Raw genomic sequence first — 13,998 nt, 5'->3', positions numbered from 1 at the left:
AAATACATTCCAAGTGGATTAAAAATGTTAATATAAGAAGTGAAACCCTAAAAGTATCTGAAGGAAAAATACATTGTATAGTCGTGATAACTGGAATAGAATCTCAGCGTTACAGCAAATCCAAGAAACATAATATCTTGATCAATTTGCCTATCAAAGCCCGTATAAACAAAAGTCGAAAAATACTCAATACTGGAAAACCTTTGTAATATTTGTGTACAGAATGTATTATACAAGCACACTTTATACTCTACATTTGAGAAAAATAAACATTTTTTAAGTTGACAGCTGAGTAGAGCAGGCTTTTCCCACTACACTAAAAAATATTTTAGCCTATAATCCTAGATACTCAGAAAGCAGAAGCAGGATGAACAGTTCAATGCCAGCCAGACTGGGGAAAGTTAATGAGACCCTATGTCAAAAAACAAAATACAAACAAAAGAACTGGGAGCTTACTCAAGGGGGTTCAATCCCCAATAGCAAAAGAGAAAAAAAAAATTAGATGAAGGATATACCGGGCAGGGGGGGAGAAATGACCCAAGCCTTGTATGCACATATGAATAATAAAATTATAAAAAAAAAGGATATACCAGTTATCCTAATCTGAATACATTGTATACATGTGTTGAAATGTTACATTGTCCCCATGAAACATGTTCATTTCAGTGTCCATAGCAAGAAGACTATTTAAGCAGGGTTTGGTGGCTCACGCCTGTAATCCTCAACTCAAATTTCTTTTTGAGTTCCTGAGAATAGCCATACCTCTACCACTTACTCAGGAGGCAGAAATCAGGAGGATCATGATTCAAAGCCAGCCCAAGCAAATAGTTTGAGAGACCTTATCTCGAAAATAACCCTTCACAAAAATGGACTGATGGAGTGGCTCCATGTGTAGGCCCTGAGTTCAAACTCCAGCATGGAACAAAAAAAAGAGCACCTGTCTAGCAAGTGTGAGGCTGTGAATTCTATCCCAAAAGAAAAAAAAAAGTTGGCTGGGTGGCTTAAGGGGTACAGTGCCTGACTAACAAGCATGAGATCCTGAGTTCAAGTCCCAGACTGCCAAAAAAATAAAATAAAATTCAAAAATAAAGTTCAGCTTTTAAACAAATGTTTAAAAAGACACCAGCACAGAGATAGAGACAATAAATAATAAGGCCACAGAAACAGCACTCAGTAGAGGTAGACACCCCCTTTAAGGTCTCCAGATGCTAGAATTGTCAGGTTCATATATTGTCATAAAGTGCGAAATGTTAGGACAAATAGAAGACATTGTGAACTACCTTGTGCTGTGTAACAAATTTCTCCAAAGCTCAGAGCCTAAATCATTAACCTTGTTCCTGGTTTCTGTAGGTCAGGAATCCAAGCATACGTGAGCTGGTTCCTGCGATTCCGTTGCTCTGACAAGTTGAATCAAAGTGTTGGCCATAGCCAGGCTGCAGTGGCAAACCTGTAATCCTAGCTACTTGAGAGGCTGAGATTAGGAGGATCGAGGCTTGAGGTCAGCCTCAGCAAAAATTCAGATGGACCCCCATCTCCAAAATAACCACAGCAAAATGGACTGGAGGAGTGGCTCAAGTGGTAGAACATTAGCTTTGCAAGTGCAAAGCCCTGAGTTCAAATCCCAGTACTGACAAAACAAACTAAAAACATTTACTGTTGCACTTTGAACACACACACAAGAAAAAACCTAATGTATGTCAATACAGGATTGTTCCAATCAATTTGCTGCATACAACACCTTGTTTATAAAGAGACAAAACAAAGATGTGGACATTTTTTTTTTCTTTTTTGAGTTGCTAAGAACTCATACCTCTACCACTTAATCTACATCCCCAGACCTAAACATACTTTTTTGTTTTAGCTGAACTGAGGTTTAAATCCAGGGCCTCACACTTGGTAGGCAGTTGCCCTACCACTTGAGTCACTCTGCCAGCTCACCTAGACATACATTGAAGTGAGGGAATATGAAAAGAAAGCGTTAGTGAAATTATATCATATTTTTGAAAACATATACTCCATACTCTGTGTTAAATTGTCTTTTTTATTTATTTATTTTTGCGGTACTGGGGTTTGAATTTAGAACCTTCACCTTGAGCCATTCCAGCAGCCCTTTTTGTGATGGGTTTTTCGAGATAGGGTCTTGTGAACTATTTCCCCCAGTTGGCTTTGAACCGCGATCCTCCTGATTTCTGCCTGCTGAGTAGCTGGGATTACAGGCGTGAGCCATCCGCGCCTGGCTTCTCTTTTTCATTTTAGGGAAAATTGAGTATTTTCAGATACACTATCATATAGAAATTCCTTACAAAAAAATATAGCTTTTATTATACTGGAAAGTAAAGCAATTCCTTTTTTCCTTTTTCTAGTAACAAAACAACCATCTCTTTTAGTGGTTACTAGGAAACGCTTGCTGGACCAAACTACTCTTAAAAGAGAGGGGGGTAAGGTGTCTCACTGGATGTCGTCCTAGGGAGGGTGCTGGGTCTTGGACAGGCAGCCATCTTTGAGCAGGGCACAGCCATTTACATTTTTGAATGGACAATAGAATGAACGGTGGTTGCTAGGCAACCCTTTGCATCGTCGCCATCTTTACGTGCGGCAAAGTGTTTTACGGCTATAAAATGGAAATCCGGACAGTGTGTGGTTGCTAGGTAACGCCTGGGTACCATCGCCATCTTTCAAGCTGGTTGTTTTTCGATTTAGGATGTATATTATTATAGCTTACGAGATGGTTACTAGGCAACGCCTTCGTACTATCACCATTTTCAAGACATCCTCTTCATTTTCCATTTTAAATAAATGAAGTCAAATCTTGTCGAAGAAACTACAAAGCTTTACAAACATGATTAGCCGCCATCTTTGTTAGGGGTATTGTGACTTCCGGCTGGGGTCGGAAGAGAACCTAACAGGTTGAGGGGCTAAGTTGGATGCAGGCGGGAATTTAGTTCTCTTCCAATTAGCCTTCCACCTCGCCCTCTGGCGGCTTCAGACAGCGGGCCGACTTAGTGTGACTGTCGGCATGCTTCCAGACTGTCAGTGACAGTCCCCAGAGGGTGACTGCGCAGGAGACAGGAGCTTTCCAAATGGGAGAGGAGGGGCCGGGTGGCACCGTGCATCTGCTGTGCCTCGCGGCGTCCAGCGGGGTCCCTCTGTTCTGCAGGAGCAGCCGCGGGGGCGCCCCCACTCGTCAGCAGGTGGGACTTGGGACTCCTGGATCCAAAATCGAAGGAATTTAGGGTTCCTGGAGTCCTGGTCTTCAGGGAGTTGGGGCTGGGGAGGGTTCCATGTTGCGTTTAGAGGTCCGAGGGGGCGCCAGATAAGCCAGGTTTCCCGAAGAGCAGCTCAGAGATGTGGAAAGGGAGGGACTGGGAGCTCCTACACTTGGTTCTCAAGGAGGAGAGCATAGGGTGCTCCTGTCTAACACCTCCAACTCCTCCCAGCTCCCATTCTCTGTCATCGGTGCCCTGAATGGAGTCCATATGTTCGGGCAAAATCTGGAAGTGCAACTGAGCTCTGCGAGGACGGAGGACACGACCATCGTGTGGAAAAGCTTCCATGACAGGTCACTTGGCCAGAGTTTGAGGCATGGCCAGTCCCTGTTGAAAATGTCTTCAGTGTCCCTCCAGCCGTTCACTTGGCTGTGGGATCTTTGGCAAGCTAGTTACCCTGTCAGGTCGCTGATTTTCTCTGTAAGAGGCAGGGTGGGCTGAGAGAGGAAGTAGCAAACATTCTAGGATCAACTGGTGGACCCAGCTATACGCACCGCCCTGTTTCCCAGGCCTGGACTCATTTGTCTGTCTCATCTTTCCTTTCCACAGCATCACCCTCATTGTTCTGTCTTCTGAGGAGGGCATCTCGGAGCTGAGGCTGGAGAGACTGCTCCAGATGATATTCGGGGCCATGGTGAGACTCCCCAATGGAAAGATCTGAACTCTCAGCATCCTTGTCCCTCAGTCCCAGTTGCCAAAGCCCCCACCCCATCCTCCCTCAGACCATCTCCTCCTCTACTAGAACCTGTTGTCAACGGTTCCCATTCTCCTACGTGCTTCTTCTAGGTTCTTCTCGTGGGACTTGAAGAACTGACCAATATCCGAAATGTAGAGAGACTGAAGAAGGAATTGAGGGTAAGGCTGCAGGACTTGAGGATGGGAAGTTAGGATGAGTAGGCTACCATTTGGGAACTGCAACTCCCAGCAGTCCCTGAGGCAGGATGACCCCATGGGTTTTCAGAGCAACTTGGTTGTCTGACCCTGGAGTTGGCACAGCTTTTTTTTTTTTTGGAGGAGGCAGCAAATCAGGGTCCACCTGGGTTTTAGGCTCCTCCTTTCTCTTTCTGCCAGGCCAGTTATCACCTCATCGACAGCTTCCTGGGGGACTCAGAGCTCATTGGGGACCTGACTCAGTGTGTGGACTGTGTGACTCCTCCAGAGGGGTCCCTCCTGCAGGTACTGTGGGGGAAGCTATGGAAATTTTGATCTATCCCTATGGCTTTGGCTCAGTTGTCATCTTCCGCCCCTGGACCACTAGCCTAATCTCCTCGTCTGGGTTCCCACTTGACCTCTGAGTCTTTCTGCACCCAGAGCTAGCCTGCTTCTTTTCTGCTCACAGTCCTACAGTGGTGACCATTTCCTCAGGGCAATCTTCCAGACCCCCAGCCTGATGTTTAAGGGCCTGTGAAACACATGCCTACCCTAGCTGTTGCAAAACTATCTTCCTACCTGCTTCCCAGCCCCCCTCAGAACCCAACACCCATCTAACTCCCCACCTTTGGAACATGCTCTTCCTTTGCCTGGTGAATGGGCATCTGCCTTTCTTAAGATACTGTTCACTCAACTGGGCTGGCCACCTCCCAGCAATGTGACTCCACCAGTGACACCATTTGAGTTTCAATAGGTTGTAGATTATGCCTAGTTGGCACGAGGCAGAATCATACCCTAGCAGTTTCTGTTCAGGTGATAGCTTCTGTATGTACAGGTCAGGTTGGGCAGTTTAATTCAACTTAATTAAGAGTTGGGGATTGTGACAACATGTTACAGTGAAGGAGCTCAGGCTCAGAGAGGGTAAGACACAGGAGCCTAGTTGCTCATAGCATGCTCCTGACTGTCCAGGGAAGTTATGCCTTTCACACCTCTGCCTTGTCTCCTGACTCCCATTCGGTCTTCTTCACTTAGGAAGCCCTTGCCGGGTTCGCGGAGGCCACGGGCACAGCCTTTGTCAGTCTGATGGTATCGGGCCGGGTGGTAGCAGCGACAGAGGGCTGGTGGAGGCTGGGAATGCCCGAGGCCGTGCTGCTCCCCTGGCTAGTGGGGTCTCTGCCGCCGCAGGCTGCTCGCGACTATCCGGTGTACCTGCCTCACGGGAGTCCCACGGTGAGTGAGTGGCCCAGGAGGGCAAGGGGCTAGTACTCGAGGGATGGGGCCGAGACGCCAGGAGACAGCACCGTGGTGGATGGGCCCAGGCGGTGGTCAGCCCCACCCTGTGCCCTGCCTCAGGTCCCTCACCGGCTCTTGACCCTGACGCTGCTGCCGGGCCTGGAGCTGTGTCTGCTTTGCGGGCCACGCCCGTCCCTGAGCCAGCTGGACGCACAGGTGAATCGGCCTCTTCCCTATGACACCTTCTACTTCCTCGCCCTGGGTCACCAGCCCTTGGTCACCAGCCGCCGTGAGCCACTTTTCTCTGGCCCCTTCCCTTCCCTCATGCCACGCCCTCTTTGGCGTGCTCTCCAATCACCACCCCAGTTCACCCACTCTCCCTCTGCCTGGGTCTTTCCAGGCTCCGCCCCACCCATTCCATTTGTGCCTCTGGCCCCTCCCCCATTGACCACGCCTCCTACAGCTTCTGGAGCGCTGGTGGCAACCCCTGCTGGACCCACTGCGGGCCTGCCTGCCACTGGGCTCGCGAGCGCTGCCCGATGGCTTCCCGCTGCACACAGACATCCTCGGGTAGGACTCTGCAGGGAGCGGGTTAGCGGTCCTCACCCCCTTTTTCCTGGTCTTGACACCCCCTTTCCCTACAGGCTGTTGCTCCTTCACCTGGAACTGAAACGTTGCCTGTTCACCGTGGAGCCTTTGGGGGATAAAGGTGACTGAGGACACCGGCCGGTGCAGAGGGCTAGGGGCCAGGGCCCTCCATCACCCTGTCTCTTTCTTCCAGAGCCTTCCCCAGAACAGCGCCGGCGTCTCCTCCGAAACTTCTACACCCTGGTCACCACCACACACTTCCCACCAGGTCAGTGGCAGACACAGTGCCCCTCTCACAGGCAGGGACGGGGGTCCCAGGTCGCACACAGTGGAAGTAAGAGGAAAGGTTGGAGAGAGGCAGAACACACCTTGCAAGGCTTGGTTTCCTTTTGCACTGAGCACTGACACAGGTGGGAAGGGAGGGGATCCCACATAACCCCCGTGGCTTCAAAACTTAGTCCTAATTATGAGGCCTTTTTAATTTTTTTTGACAGTGCTGGGGGTTGAACCCAGGGCCTCACACCTGTTAGGCAGATGCTCTACCACATGAGGCACTCCACCAGCCCCTTTTTTGTTTTTTGAAGCAGGTCTCTCTTTATGTAGCCCAGGCTGGCCTAGAACTCTAGATCCTCCTGCTGTAGCTGGCCAGTTGCTGGGATTACAGGTGTGTATCATCAAGCCCAGCTAAGGCCTCTTCTTGCTAGTGCTTTTACACACAAGGACTCACTTTGTCCTCCCAGATGAAGAGCATTCTGTTAAGTCATTGCTCTCATGCTGCAGAGCAGGTGACAAGGCTCAGCCAGTAAGTGGCAGAACCCCAGTTCAAGCCTGGAGCCAGGCTCACATCCACTCCTCGACCACTCCACACTACTGCCCATAGTCTAGGTGGTGAAGACCCTACAGACTCCAGCTTAGGAAGAAAAGGTTGTAAATCCTGCAAAGCCCTCAAGAGAAACGGGCAGGGATGAGGATGGCGCCCCAGCCTGGTGAAGACCCCATGAATGTAACATGTACACTGGTGGAGGGTCACACCCCTCCCTGTCTCCTCATGGTCACTTCAGCGCTCTCTGTCCTTTTCCAGAGCCAGGGCCAATGGAGAAGGCAGAAGACATGGTTAACCGGGCCCAGCTACCGAAAGCCTGCTACCTGGTGCTGGGGCCAGGCATGGGGTGGCAACTGGTGGCTCTTCAGCTGGGGCTGCGGCTGCTGCTGCTATTGGTGCTTCCTCAAAGTCCCACCCACGGACTGCGAAGCCTGGCCACCCACACTCTGCATGCCCTCACCCCACTCCTTTGACCAGCTAGGGGTCGGTGACCCACGCAGGTGACCCTGGGGTAGTAGCATCTGTTTATTCGCTCACAATAATACACACCCCTGGATGGGGAGAGGGTGGGAGGGGCTACGACAGGGTGGGGGTGGGAGAGGAGGGGGCACCCACTTCCCTGGCCCCTCTCCCCTCTGTGCTTGGGGGGGAAAGGGAGGGAGGGGGCTCCCCCTGACCCCCCAGAATGTAAACAGCAGCAGATGAACAAAAATAAAAATACAAAAGGCCGGAGGAAGGTCCCAGGCATCCCCCCACCCCTGGGGTCTTCCCTGTCACCAGTGGATGTCTCTTCGCTGCCCTGTCTCCCAAAGTTGCCTCAGTCCTTGGGGCTGTCTGGTGCCGGCCACATCTCTGGAGCAGGTCCAGGGCTCAGAACTGCTGGGCCAGCAGCTCACACAGGTGGCGGGAGATGGGTTCCTTGCTAGTTCTCAGGGTCAGCCGGTACATCTGGGTGGGGGGCATTGCAGAAGTGTGTGGGGGGGTGCTCAGAAGGACAGCAACCAAATGAGAGAAGAAAGCCCAGGGCAGGGGACACAGGTCAGAAAGTTGATGTAAGAGACAGGAGGTAAAGATGAAAGGAGAAGAGGAAAGATGGGAAGGATATGGAGGAAGGAGAGAGAAGGGAGACCAGAGGATGGGGGGATAGGGACTCTGGGCCTTGTAGTGACAGGCAGTCTGGAAGTCCTTCCCTCCAGCCTCCCAACATCAACACTCACCTGTGCCTGTGCGTTGGGCTCCAGCCGAAGCAGACAGCCTACCTGCAGGGCTTTAGTCTGGATGATTCCAGCCCCCACGAAGTTCTCAGGGTTGGGATCCACATTGTCCAGGAGGGCTGAGCCAAACCCCAGAAGCTGTTGCAGGGAGGGAAGAGCCATCAGAGACTGCCAGAGCTCTGTAGCTGTGGCATCAAGGCAGCATCCCACTTCCCCAAAACACTTGAGGATTAGAACTGGCCCAAGTTTATAGATGGCAAAACAAGCTTAAAGACAAGTGGCCACCACCCCACAAAAATGTCCCATCCTGGATTTGCGGTCACACCTCAAGTGGTAGAGCTCCTGCTTAGCAAGTACAAGGCCCTGAGTTCAAACCCCAGTACCCCCAAAACACTGTCCCATCTTGCCAGACACTGGTGGCTCATTTCTATAATCCTAGCTACATGGGAGGCCAAGATCAGGCTAGTTCAAGGCTAGCCCAGGCAAATAGTTTGAGAGATTCCCCCAAACCCATCTTCAAAATAACCAGAGCAAAATGGACTGGGGGTGAGGCTCAAACTGTAGAGCACTTGCTTTGCAAGCTTGAAGTGCCGAGTTCCAGTTCCACCAAAAAAAACCAAACCCTCCCTCTCACCTTTGCTTTAGTAACTTCGGCATCCATGGGGTGATTAGCTTTGAAGATTTTCTGTGCCTCCTGCAGAGGACTGTGAGCAAGGAGAGTTCAAGTCAGGGCCCAGAAGGCCCCGGTCCTGCCCCTTGCCCCTGGGGCTCTGCTCCACCACTCACAGGCTCAGCTGCTTCCAACGCTGGAAGAAGTCCTGGGCTGCCATCTCCGTGGGCTGGAAGAACTTGTTGATGGTCACCGGGAGCTTCAGGGTGAGGGACTGTGGGGCACCACCGTACCTGGTAGGGGAGGGCTAGCTCTGTCAGGCTACTTGCCTCACCCAGAAGCCACGCCCACCTGACAGTTGCTCCAACTTACCGGAAACGCACGGACAGCAGTGGGGGCATCAGGAAGTCCCGCAGGCACTCAATGTTGAGCACCTGCTGCACCTGCGCCCCACCATCCACCTGCGCGGCCACACGCTTGGTCTGCACAGCTAGTTGTGCCCGCCTTGTCAAGGAAGCCAGAGAGAGAGGTGGGCGCCCAGTGGGCATCTTGGCCATGAACCCTTGATGTCCTGGCAGCCCCAGCCCAGGCCTTTGCCAGGCAATCAATCCCAGGCTCATAAGAGCCAGTTCCCAAGTCCCTCCTGTACAAAGCCTCTGACATACCCAGGTGCGTCCTGCCTACCACTGGGTCCCGGCCCTGCAGTATCGGCCCTGGAATCTGACTCCCAGCTCTTACAACATGGGTGATGAGACAAGCTACAAAACCTCTCTTAGCCTCATCTGTAAAGGGACAGGAGTGAAATAATCCATCACAAGTACTTGTCTGTTTTTTCAGCACATGGTAAGTACATACAGATGGGACCGATTAGTGTTGTCACCATTTGGATTCATGCCTCGGGCGTGGGCTCTATCCAGGTGGATGCAGGAGAATGGAGAGTTCAAGGCCAGCCTGCACTATATACAGAGACCTTGCCTCAAAAAAACAAAACGCAACACAGGGGCAAGGACTGAGACCTTAGTATCTCCCACTGGCCCCTGCCCCACGCCTGGCACAGAGATTTCTACCACAGCCTCCTGAAATGGATGAGTGAATGAAGCAAAGAATGAAATGCTCCCCAGGGGTCTGGGGGCCCAGAGGTTGGGACAGTCTTCCAAAGTATTCCAGCTGTTCTGACCTTCAAAACAGCCCTGTGAGAAGAAAGGGGAGAGTCTACACTTTACAGAGTTAGGAAGGCAAAGTGACAGTCCAGGACCCACAGGAGCAGTCCCTGGTCAGCATCTAGAGCCCATGTAGCTCATGAGTGCAGAAGACCCTGACACCATGGTGTGGAGGCTGATTCAGGGCTGGGAAGGTGTCTGACAGGGCACCTGGGGTCCTATAAGTAATGCTTCCTGTGATAGCAACACTGTCATCTGTCCTGGGGGAAAGAAGCCCCACCCCACTTTACAGAGAAGGAATCAGAAAAGTAACCACATGCCCATGAGTTCATAGGAAGATGGGCTGAACAGGAGTCTGGAACCGGGTCCCTGGCTTTCCAGTGACAGGCACGGCCGACATGAGGGGTAGGGTGGGGCTGGAACTGGGGCAGAGCCAGCCTGAAAGGATATGAGTCTGGAGGTCTCCCGGGTGGACAACAGTGGGTGAGAAGTTCTGGAACTGCACGGAGGTCTTGTTGCCATAGAAGAGATACATGCGACCTGCAGTGGGCAATGGGTGGGGACAGAGCTCCACGTGAGGTCCTCTGACCCCCATCCCCAACCTCCAGCCAAGCCATGGTGTCCTGCCAGCCACAGGCCACTAGGACGCACCCAGGTTCTGCCGGAACTCTGACTTGACTCCGATCTGCAGCAGCTGGTTCTCAAACAGGACCCCATTGTTCTTGCACACGAACCTGGGTGGGGGTGTCAGGAGTCAGGATGTTGGGGGACCTGTTGGAACCTGCCGTGGGCCCTCACCTATCCCCATTCCCCTGGCCCATCTCTCCCAGAACTCACTTATTGAGTAGTTCTTCGGCTTCCGGGATGGGAGGGCCAATGTCCTCAGGACCTGGGCTGGGGGAGGTGAAAGGGGTTAAAGGAGAAGGGACTGGGTGGGGGGGCGGGTGACAAGAAGTCCTGGAAGGGCAGAACCCCAGAATCCACACACCCCGGCCCCCCAGAGAACCTCAGAGAACCAAGTCAGACCAGCAGCTGCCACTAATGGGACGGAGATGCTGACAGATGTCCCCCCCATCAGAGGACCCAGAGTTTTACTCTCCGACCCCTGGTTTAACTAGAACTCCTAGTCCCCTAACCCACTGTGGGGACACCAGAGTCTGCCCCCCCACACCCTGAGGCCACCCCTTACTCAGCAGCTGGAGCTGGGTCAGCCAGCAAAGCCATGGGGCTCTCAGGGGCAGGCGGCTCCAGCTCACTGGGCCATCCAATCCCAGAGCAGACAGAGGAGACAGGTGTGGCAGGCAGCCAATCCCAGAGAGGCAGCAAGAGGGTGGAAAACAGAGACAGAGAGGGAGGAGGGAAGGAGAGAAGGAAGAGCAAGCTGAGAAATCAGTGATGGGAAAGGACAACAAATGGTGTCCAGGGGTGGCAGAATCCAGAGTGGCCAGAGGGAGGCAGCAGACCGGGCTGGCAAGGAGCTAGCTGGGAGGTAGGGAGGGGCCGAGTGGAAAAGGGGGCACAGGTTGGGGACAGGGCAGCCCTGGGGTGGTACCTGAGGAAGGCCTCCTCGGGGGTGGGCCCCAAGCTGGGCTGGGCAGCTGGGCCATCAGAGAAGACGTCCACCAGGAGGTTCCCCGCACTCGCAGGGGCCGGGGGTGCTGCTGGGGGAGGGGCTGCCCGCAGCCCCAGGAGGTCGGCAGAGGGCGAAGGCGTGGACTGCAGGAAGTTTAGGCGAAGGTGAGATGAGGCAGCAGGGCAGCGTGCTGTGAGCCCCAGCCCTGGAGACCCACCTGGGGAGACTCACCACAGTGCTGGGGGTGGGCTCCACACCACCGTTGATGTCATTGCTGCTGGGGTCCCTCCGGCCATCATCCAGGGCGCTGCCAGCCCCTGGCCCCTTCTTGCGTTTCAGCTTGGCTAGAATGGAGGATTCGCGCTCAGGGAAGGGCGGCATTTCCTCCAGCACAGTGGCCTGTGGGTTGGACGGGGATGGTCAGGAGGACCCACTGCCAGTCAGGAGGGAAGGGAGTGTCCAGAGGCTGGGAGCACAGGGCTCTGACCAGGACATCCGTGCTGGCCACGGAGCTGAGGGTGAGGTACTCGACAGCGCGCTGTTGCAGCTCCACATCCGCATTGCGCAGCTGGGAGCCAGCCCGAAGCACACCCTGGATGGTAGCCTTGGTCTCCGGGAAGAGGTTGATGAACTTGATGTAGGTGGACAGCAGCAGGGCCCGTGTGGCCACGCTGCACAGGTGGAACTTGGAGTGTAGCAGAGAGAACTGCACCGGCGGGCTGTGGGAGTGGGCAGATGGCCATAAGGAGCTGCTCTGGGCAGGGACCCTTTCCCCAAATCCCTTTCAGGACACAGGGTGGCTTGAGAGGCTGAGGTTGCTGTAGGGCTCTGGCCCAGAATCCCCTCTTACCTAGATGGATGGTTCTGGTGACACACTGAGATTCCTGGGAACCCCCTCATTCCCACCCCTAAACCTTCTGCAGGTCCCCCCAAGTCCCTCAAAAGTGCAGGTATTTATCCTAAGCCTAAGGCTTCCTCACCTGGAGCGGGGGTCACCAGCAATCAAGTTGCCAAACTCCCCAAGGATGTAGCCTCCGACCTTGACCATGTTCTCATGACAGGCTGGGGCCTGGAGGGCCTGGGAGGAGATGAAGGCAGAGCAAGGTCAAGAGTAAGAGGGTCATGGACCCTGTTTAGAATATGTAAGGCACAGGGCTTGGTCCTGGGTCCTATTAATAGGTGGAACCCTCATGAATCTTGGATGCAGGTGGGGCTACGGGTAGGGAGGCTGAGGCACAGAGGGTTAAGTAACAGGCCCGAATTCACACAGTAAAATGGGGGCAGAACTGGGCCCCTCTTCTGGAACACAGGAAGTGAGAAACTACCAAGACCCAGGATGGCACACAGCACATCAGGCCCATGTCCACGCTCTGTGGACCCTTCTCAGCCTGTGGGGCTACAGCTCCTGCATCTTTTGGGTGTCCCAGAGAGGGAAAAGCACAGAGCTGAGGTCACACTGCAGCAAAAGGCAGGACAGTGCCAGGGGTTGGCCGGCCCCACAGCTCAGATGTACTTTCTCGGCAGCTGTGTCCTATTACGGGGTCAGGATGAAGGATGCTGACCTCAAACACGGTCTTGGCAGCGTAGCCCTGGACATCATCGCGGTTGGTGACGATCTGTAGCACACGGTACCACACCTCCTCACTCACGTAGTCACCCGCGATGCGGATGAGGTTGAGGATAGTGTCCACGTACCAGCTGTAGTCCACGGCATACTTCTCAGCCAGGATGGCCACCTTCAGCACCTGCAGCAAGGAAGGTGGAAAGGTGTGTAGTATGTGCTGTGCACACGTGAGAGGCAGTCAGTATCGGGATCAAGTCATCTGGTTCTGGTTCACAATGGCCTTCATCTGGAGAGCCGAGAATCCAGACCCCAGCCCTCCTTCCTCAGACCCAGGGGTCCAGACCCCAGTCCTCCTCCCTCCGACTCAGGAGTCCAGGCCCCAGCCCTGCTCCCTCAGACCCAGGGGTCTAGGCCTTAGCTCCCAAGACTCACGATCTCCTCACGGATGGCATAGTCAGCTGTTTCCAGGTACCGCAGCATCTCTGACACAATCTGTTTGGCATTGCTCCGGTCACACATGGCATAGAGGAGGTCAGCTGCACGCTGCCGCACGCTGACATCCCGCTCCGTCTGAGGGAGGAAAGCAGGACCAGGCTGGGTACTAGGTTCCTTTGTGGCACAAGGCTGGCCATTCATAGCCTCTGAGTCCCTGGCTACGTGAGGAGGACAGAGAGCCAGGGGAGACTCCCCAAGCGCACCTTGAGAGCGTTGATAACTGTGTCGATGTGGGTCTTGACAGCCTCGTGGGAGAACTCAGAGCTGGCCAGCGTGCACATGCTCTCCAGCGCCAGGTAGCGCAGGTTGGTCTCCCGGTGCTGCAGGAACTGGCCCAGCTGGTTACAGGCCCGCACCAGGAGGTTAGGTTCACTGCCGGGACAGAGCAAGGAGGGGCAGGGAGGTAAGCTGATCCAAGTCTTAACTTCTGCCCACCCTGCCCTCCTGGGGACAGGGACAGCTGGGCCAATGACCCCAAAAAAATACATGCAGCAATTCTGCCTTTCAAGAAGGGTTGCAGTACCAGCCCATTGGGTAACACTTCATGCCACCATCCTCTTCCTACCAGGAAGTGCAGGTTCTCAACCCTCCCTCCACAGACC

The 13,998-nt window shown here is 53.6% G+C and overlaps 2 protein-coding genes across 9 annotated transcripts in view; one reads left to right on the top strand and one right to left on the bottom strand.

Moving 5' to 3' along the window:
• Positions 1 to 2,865: 2,865 nt before the first annotated feature.
• Positions 2,866 to 7,564, top strand: Fuz (fuzzy planar cell polarity protein). Of its 5 annotated transcripts, none has more exons than XM_074057996.1 (11): positions 2,866 to 3,191; positions 3,438 to 3,559; positions 3,816 to 3,900; positions 4,053 to 4,121; positions 4,338 to 4,442; positions 5,169 to 5,366; positions 5,490 to 5,585; positions 5,833 to 5,939; positions 6,014 to 6,078; positions 6,151 to 6,225; positions 6,545 to 6,660. In XM_074057996.1, the coding sequence occupies exons 1-11, from the start codon at positions 3,081 to 3,083 to the stop codon at positions 6,643 to 6,645; spliced, it is 1,134 nt and encodes a 377-aa protein (XP_073914097.1). In that variant the 5' UTR covers positions 2,866 to 3,080; the 3' UTR covers positions 6,646 to 6,660. The 5 variants fall into 5 exon arrangements, 4 of the variants coding, with proteins under 4 accessions (XP_073914097.1, XP_073914096.1, XP_020015571.2 ...); XM_020159982.2 differs by lacking the exon at positions 6,545 to 6,660 and adding an exon at positions 7,039 to 7,564 and having other exon boundaries at positions 2,867 to 3,191; XM_074057995.1 differs by lacking the exons at positions 4,338 to 4,442; positions 6,545 to 6,660 and adding an exon at positions 7,039 to 7,564.
• Ap2a1 (adaptor related protein complex 2 subunit alpha 1) overlaps positions 7,293 to 13,998 on the bottom strand; it is a 38,938-nt gene continuing 32,232 nt past the window's right edge. For 3 of the 4 annotated variants that reach the window (XM_074057985.1, XM_074057984.1, XM_074057982.1), the window contains 16 exons: positions 13,600 to 13,768; positions 13,334 to 13,471; positions 12,900 to 13,082; positions 12,318 to 12,415; positions 11,825 to 12,056; positions 11,569 to 11,736; positions 11,317 to 11,480; positions 10,954 to 11,019; positions 10,602 to 10,658; positions 10,416 to 10,498; positions 10,216 to 10,304; positions 8,977 to 9,101; positions 8,781 to 8,897; positions 8,629 to 8,698; positions 7,998 to 8,132; positions 7,293 to 7,728 (listed from right to left, as the gene is read on the bottom strand). In XM_074057985.1, coding sequence (XP_073914086.1) covers positions 7,651 to 7,728; positions 7,998 to 8,132; positions 8,629 to 8,698; positions 8,781 to 8,897; positions 8,977 to 9,101; positions 10,216 to 10,304; positions 10,416 to 10,498; positions 10,602 to 10,658; positions 10,954 to 11,019; positions 11,317 to 11,480; positions 11,569 to 11,736; positions 11,825 to 12,056; positions 12,318 to 12,415; positions 12,900 to 13,082; positions 13,334 to 13,471; positions 13,600 to 13,768 — 1,972 coding nt within the window. In that variant the 3' untranslated portion in view covers positions 7,293 to 7,650. The remainder of the gene's footprint in view (positions 7,729 to 7,997; positions 8,133 to 8,628; positions 8,699 to 8,780; positions 8,898 to 8,976; positions 9,102 to 10,215; positions 10,305 to 10,415; positions 10,499 to 10,601; positions 10,659 to 10,953; positions 11,020 to 11,316; positions 11,481 to 11,568; positions 11,737 to 11,824; positions 12,057 to 12,317; positions 12,416 to 12,899; positions 13,083 to 13,333; positions 13,472 to 13,599; positions 13,769 to 13,998) is intronic. The other variant, XM_074057983.1, reaches the window with a different exon arrangement.

The sequence above is a fragment of the Castor canadensis genome, chromosome 16, assembly GCF_047511655.1.
Source record: "Castor canadensis chromosome 16, mCasCan1.hap1v2, whole genome shotgun sequence".
Classification (NCBI taxonomy): domain Eukaryota; kingdom Metazoa; phylum Chordata; class Mammalia; order Rodentia; family Castoridae; genus Castor; species Castor canadensis.
The sequence above is the reverse complement of the archived record's forward strand: the minus strand, read 5'-3'. Positions and strand labels throughout refer to the sequence as shown.

Coding starts and splice junctions, on each gene's coding strand:
- Fuz (XM_020159982.2), top strand. CDS start 3,081: ATGGGAGAGGAGGGGCCGGGTGGCACCGTGCATCTGCTGTGCCTCGCG. Junction 3,901..4,052: donor AGATGATATTCGGGGCCATG/GTGAGACTCCCC, acceptor TGCTTCTTCTAG/GTTCTTCTCGTGGGACTTGA. Junction 5,367..5,489: donor TGCCTCACGGGAGTCCCACG/GTGAGTGAGTGG, acceptor GCCCTGCCTCAG/GTCCCTCACCGGCTCTTGAC.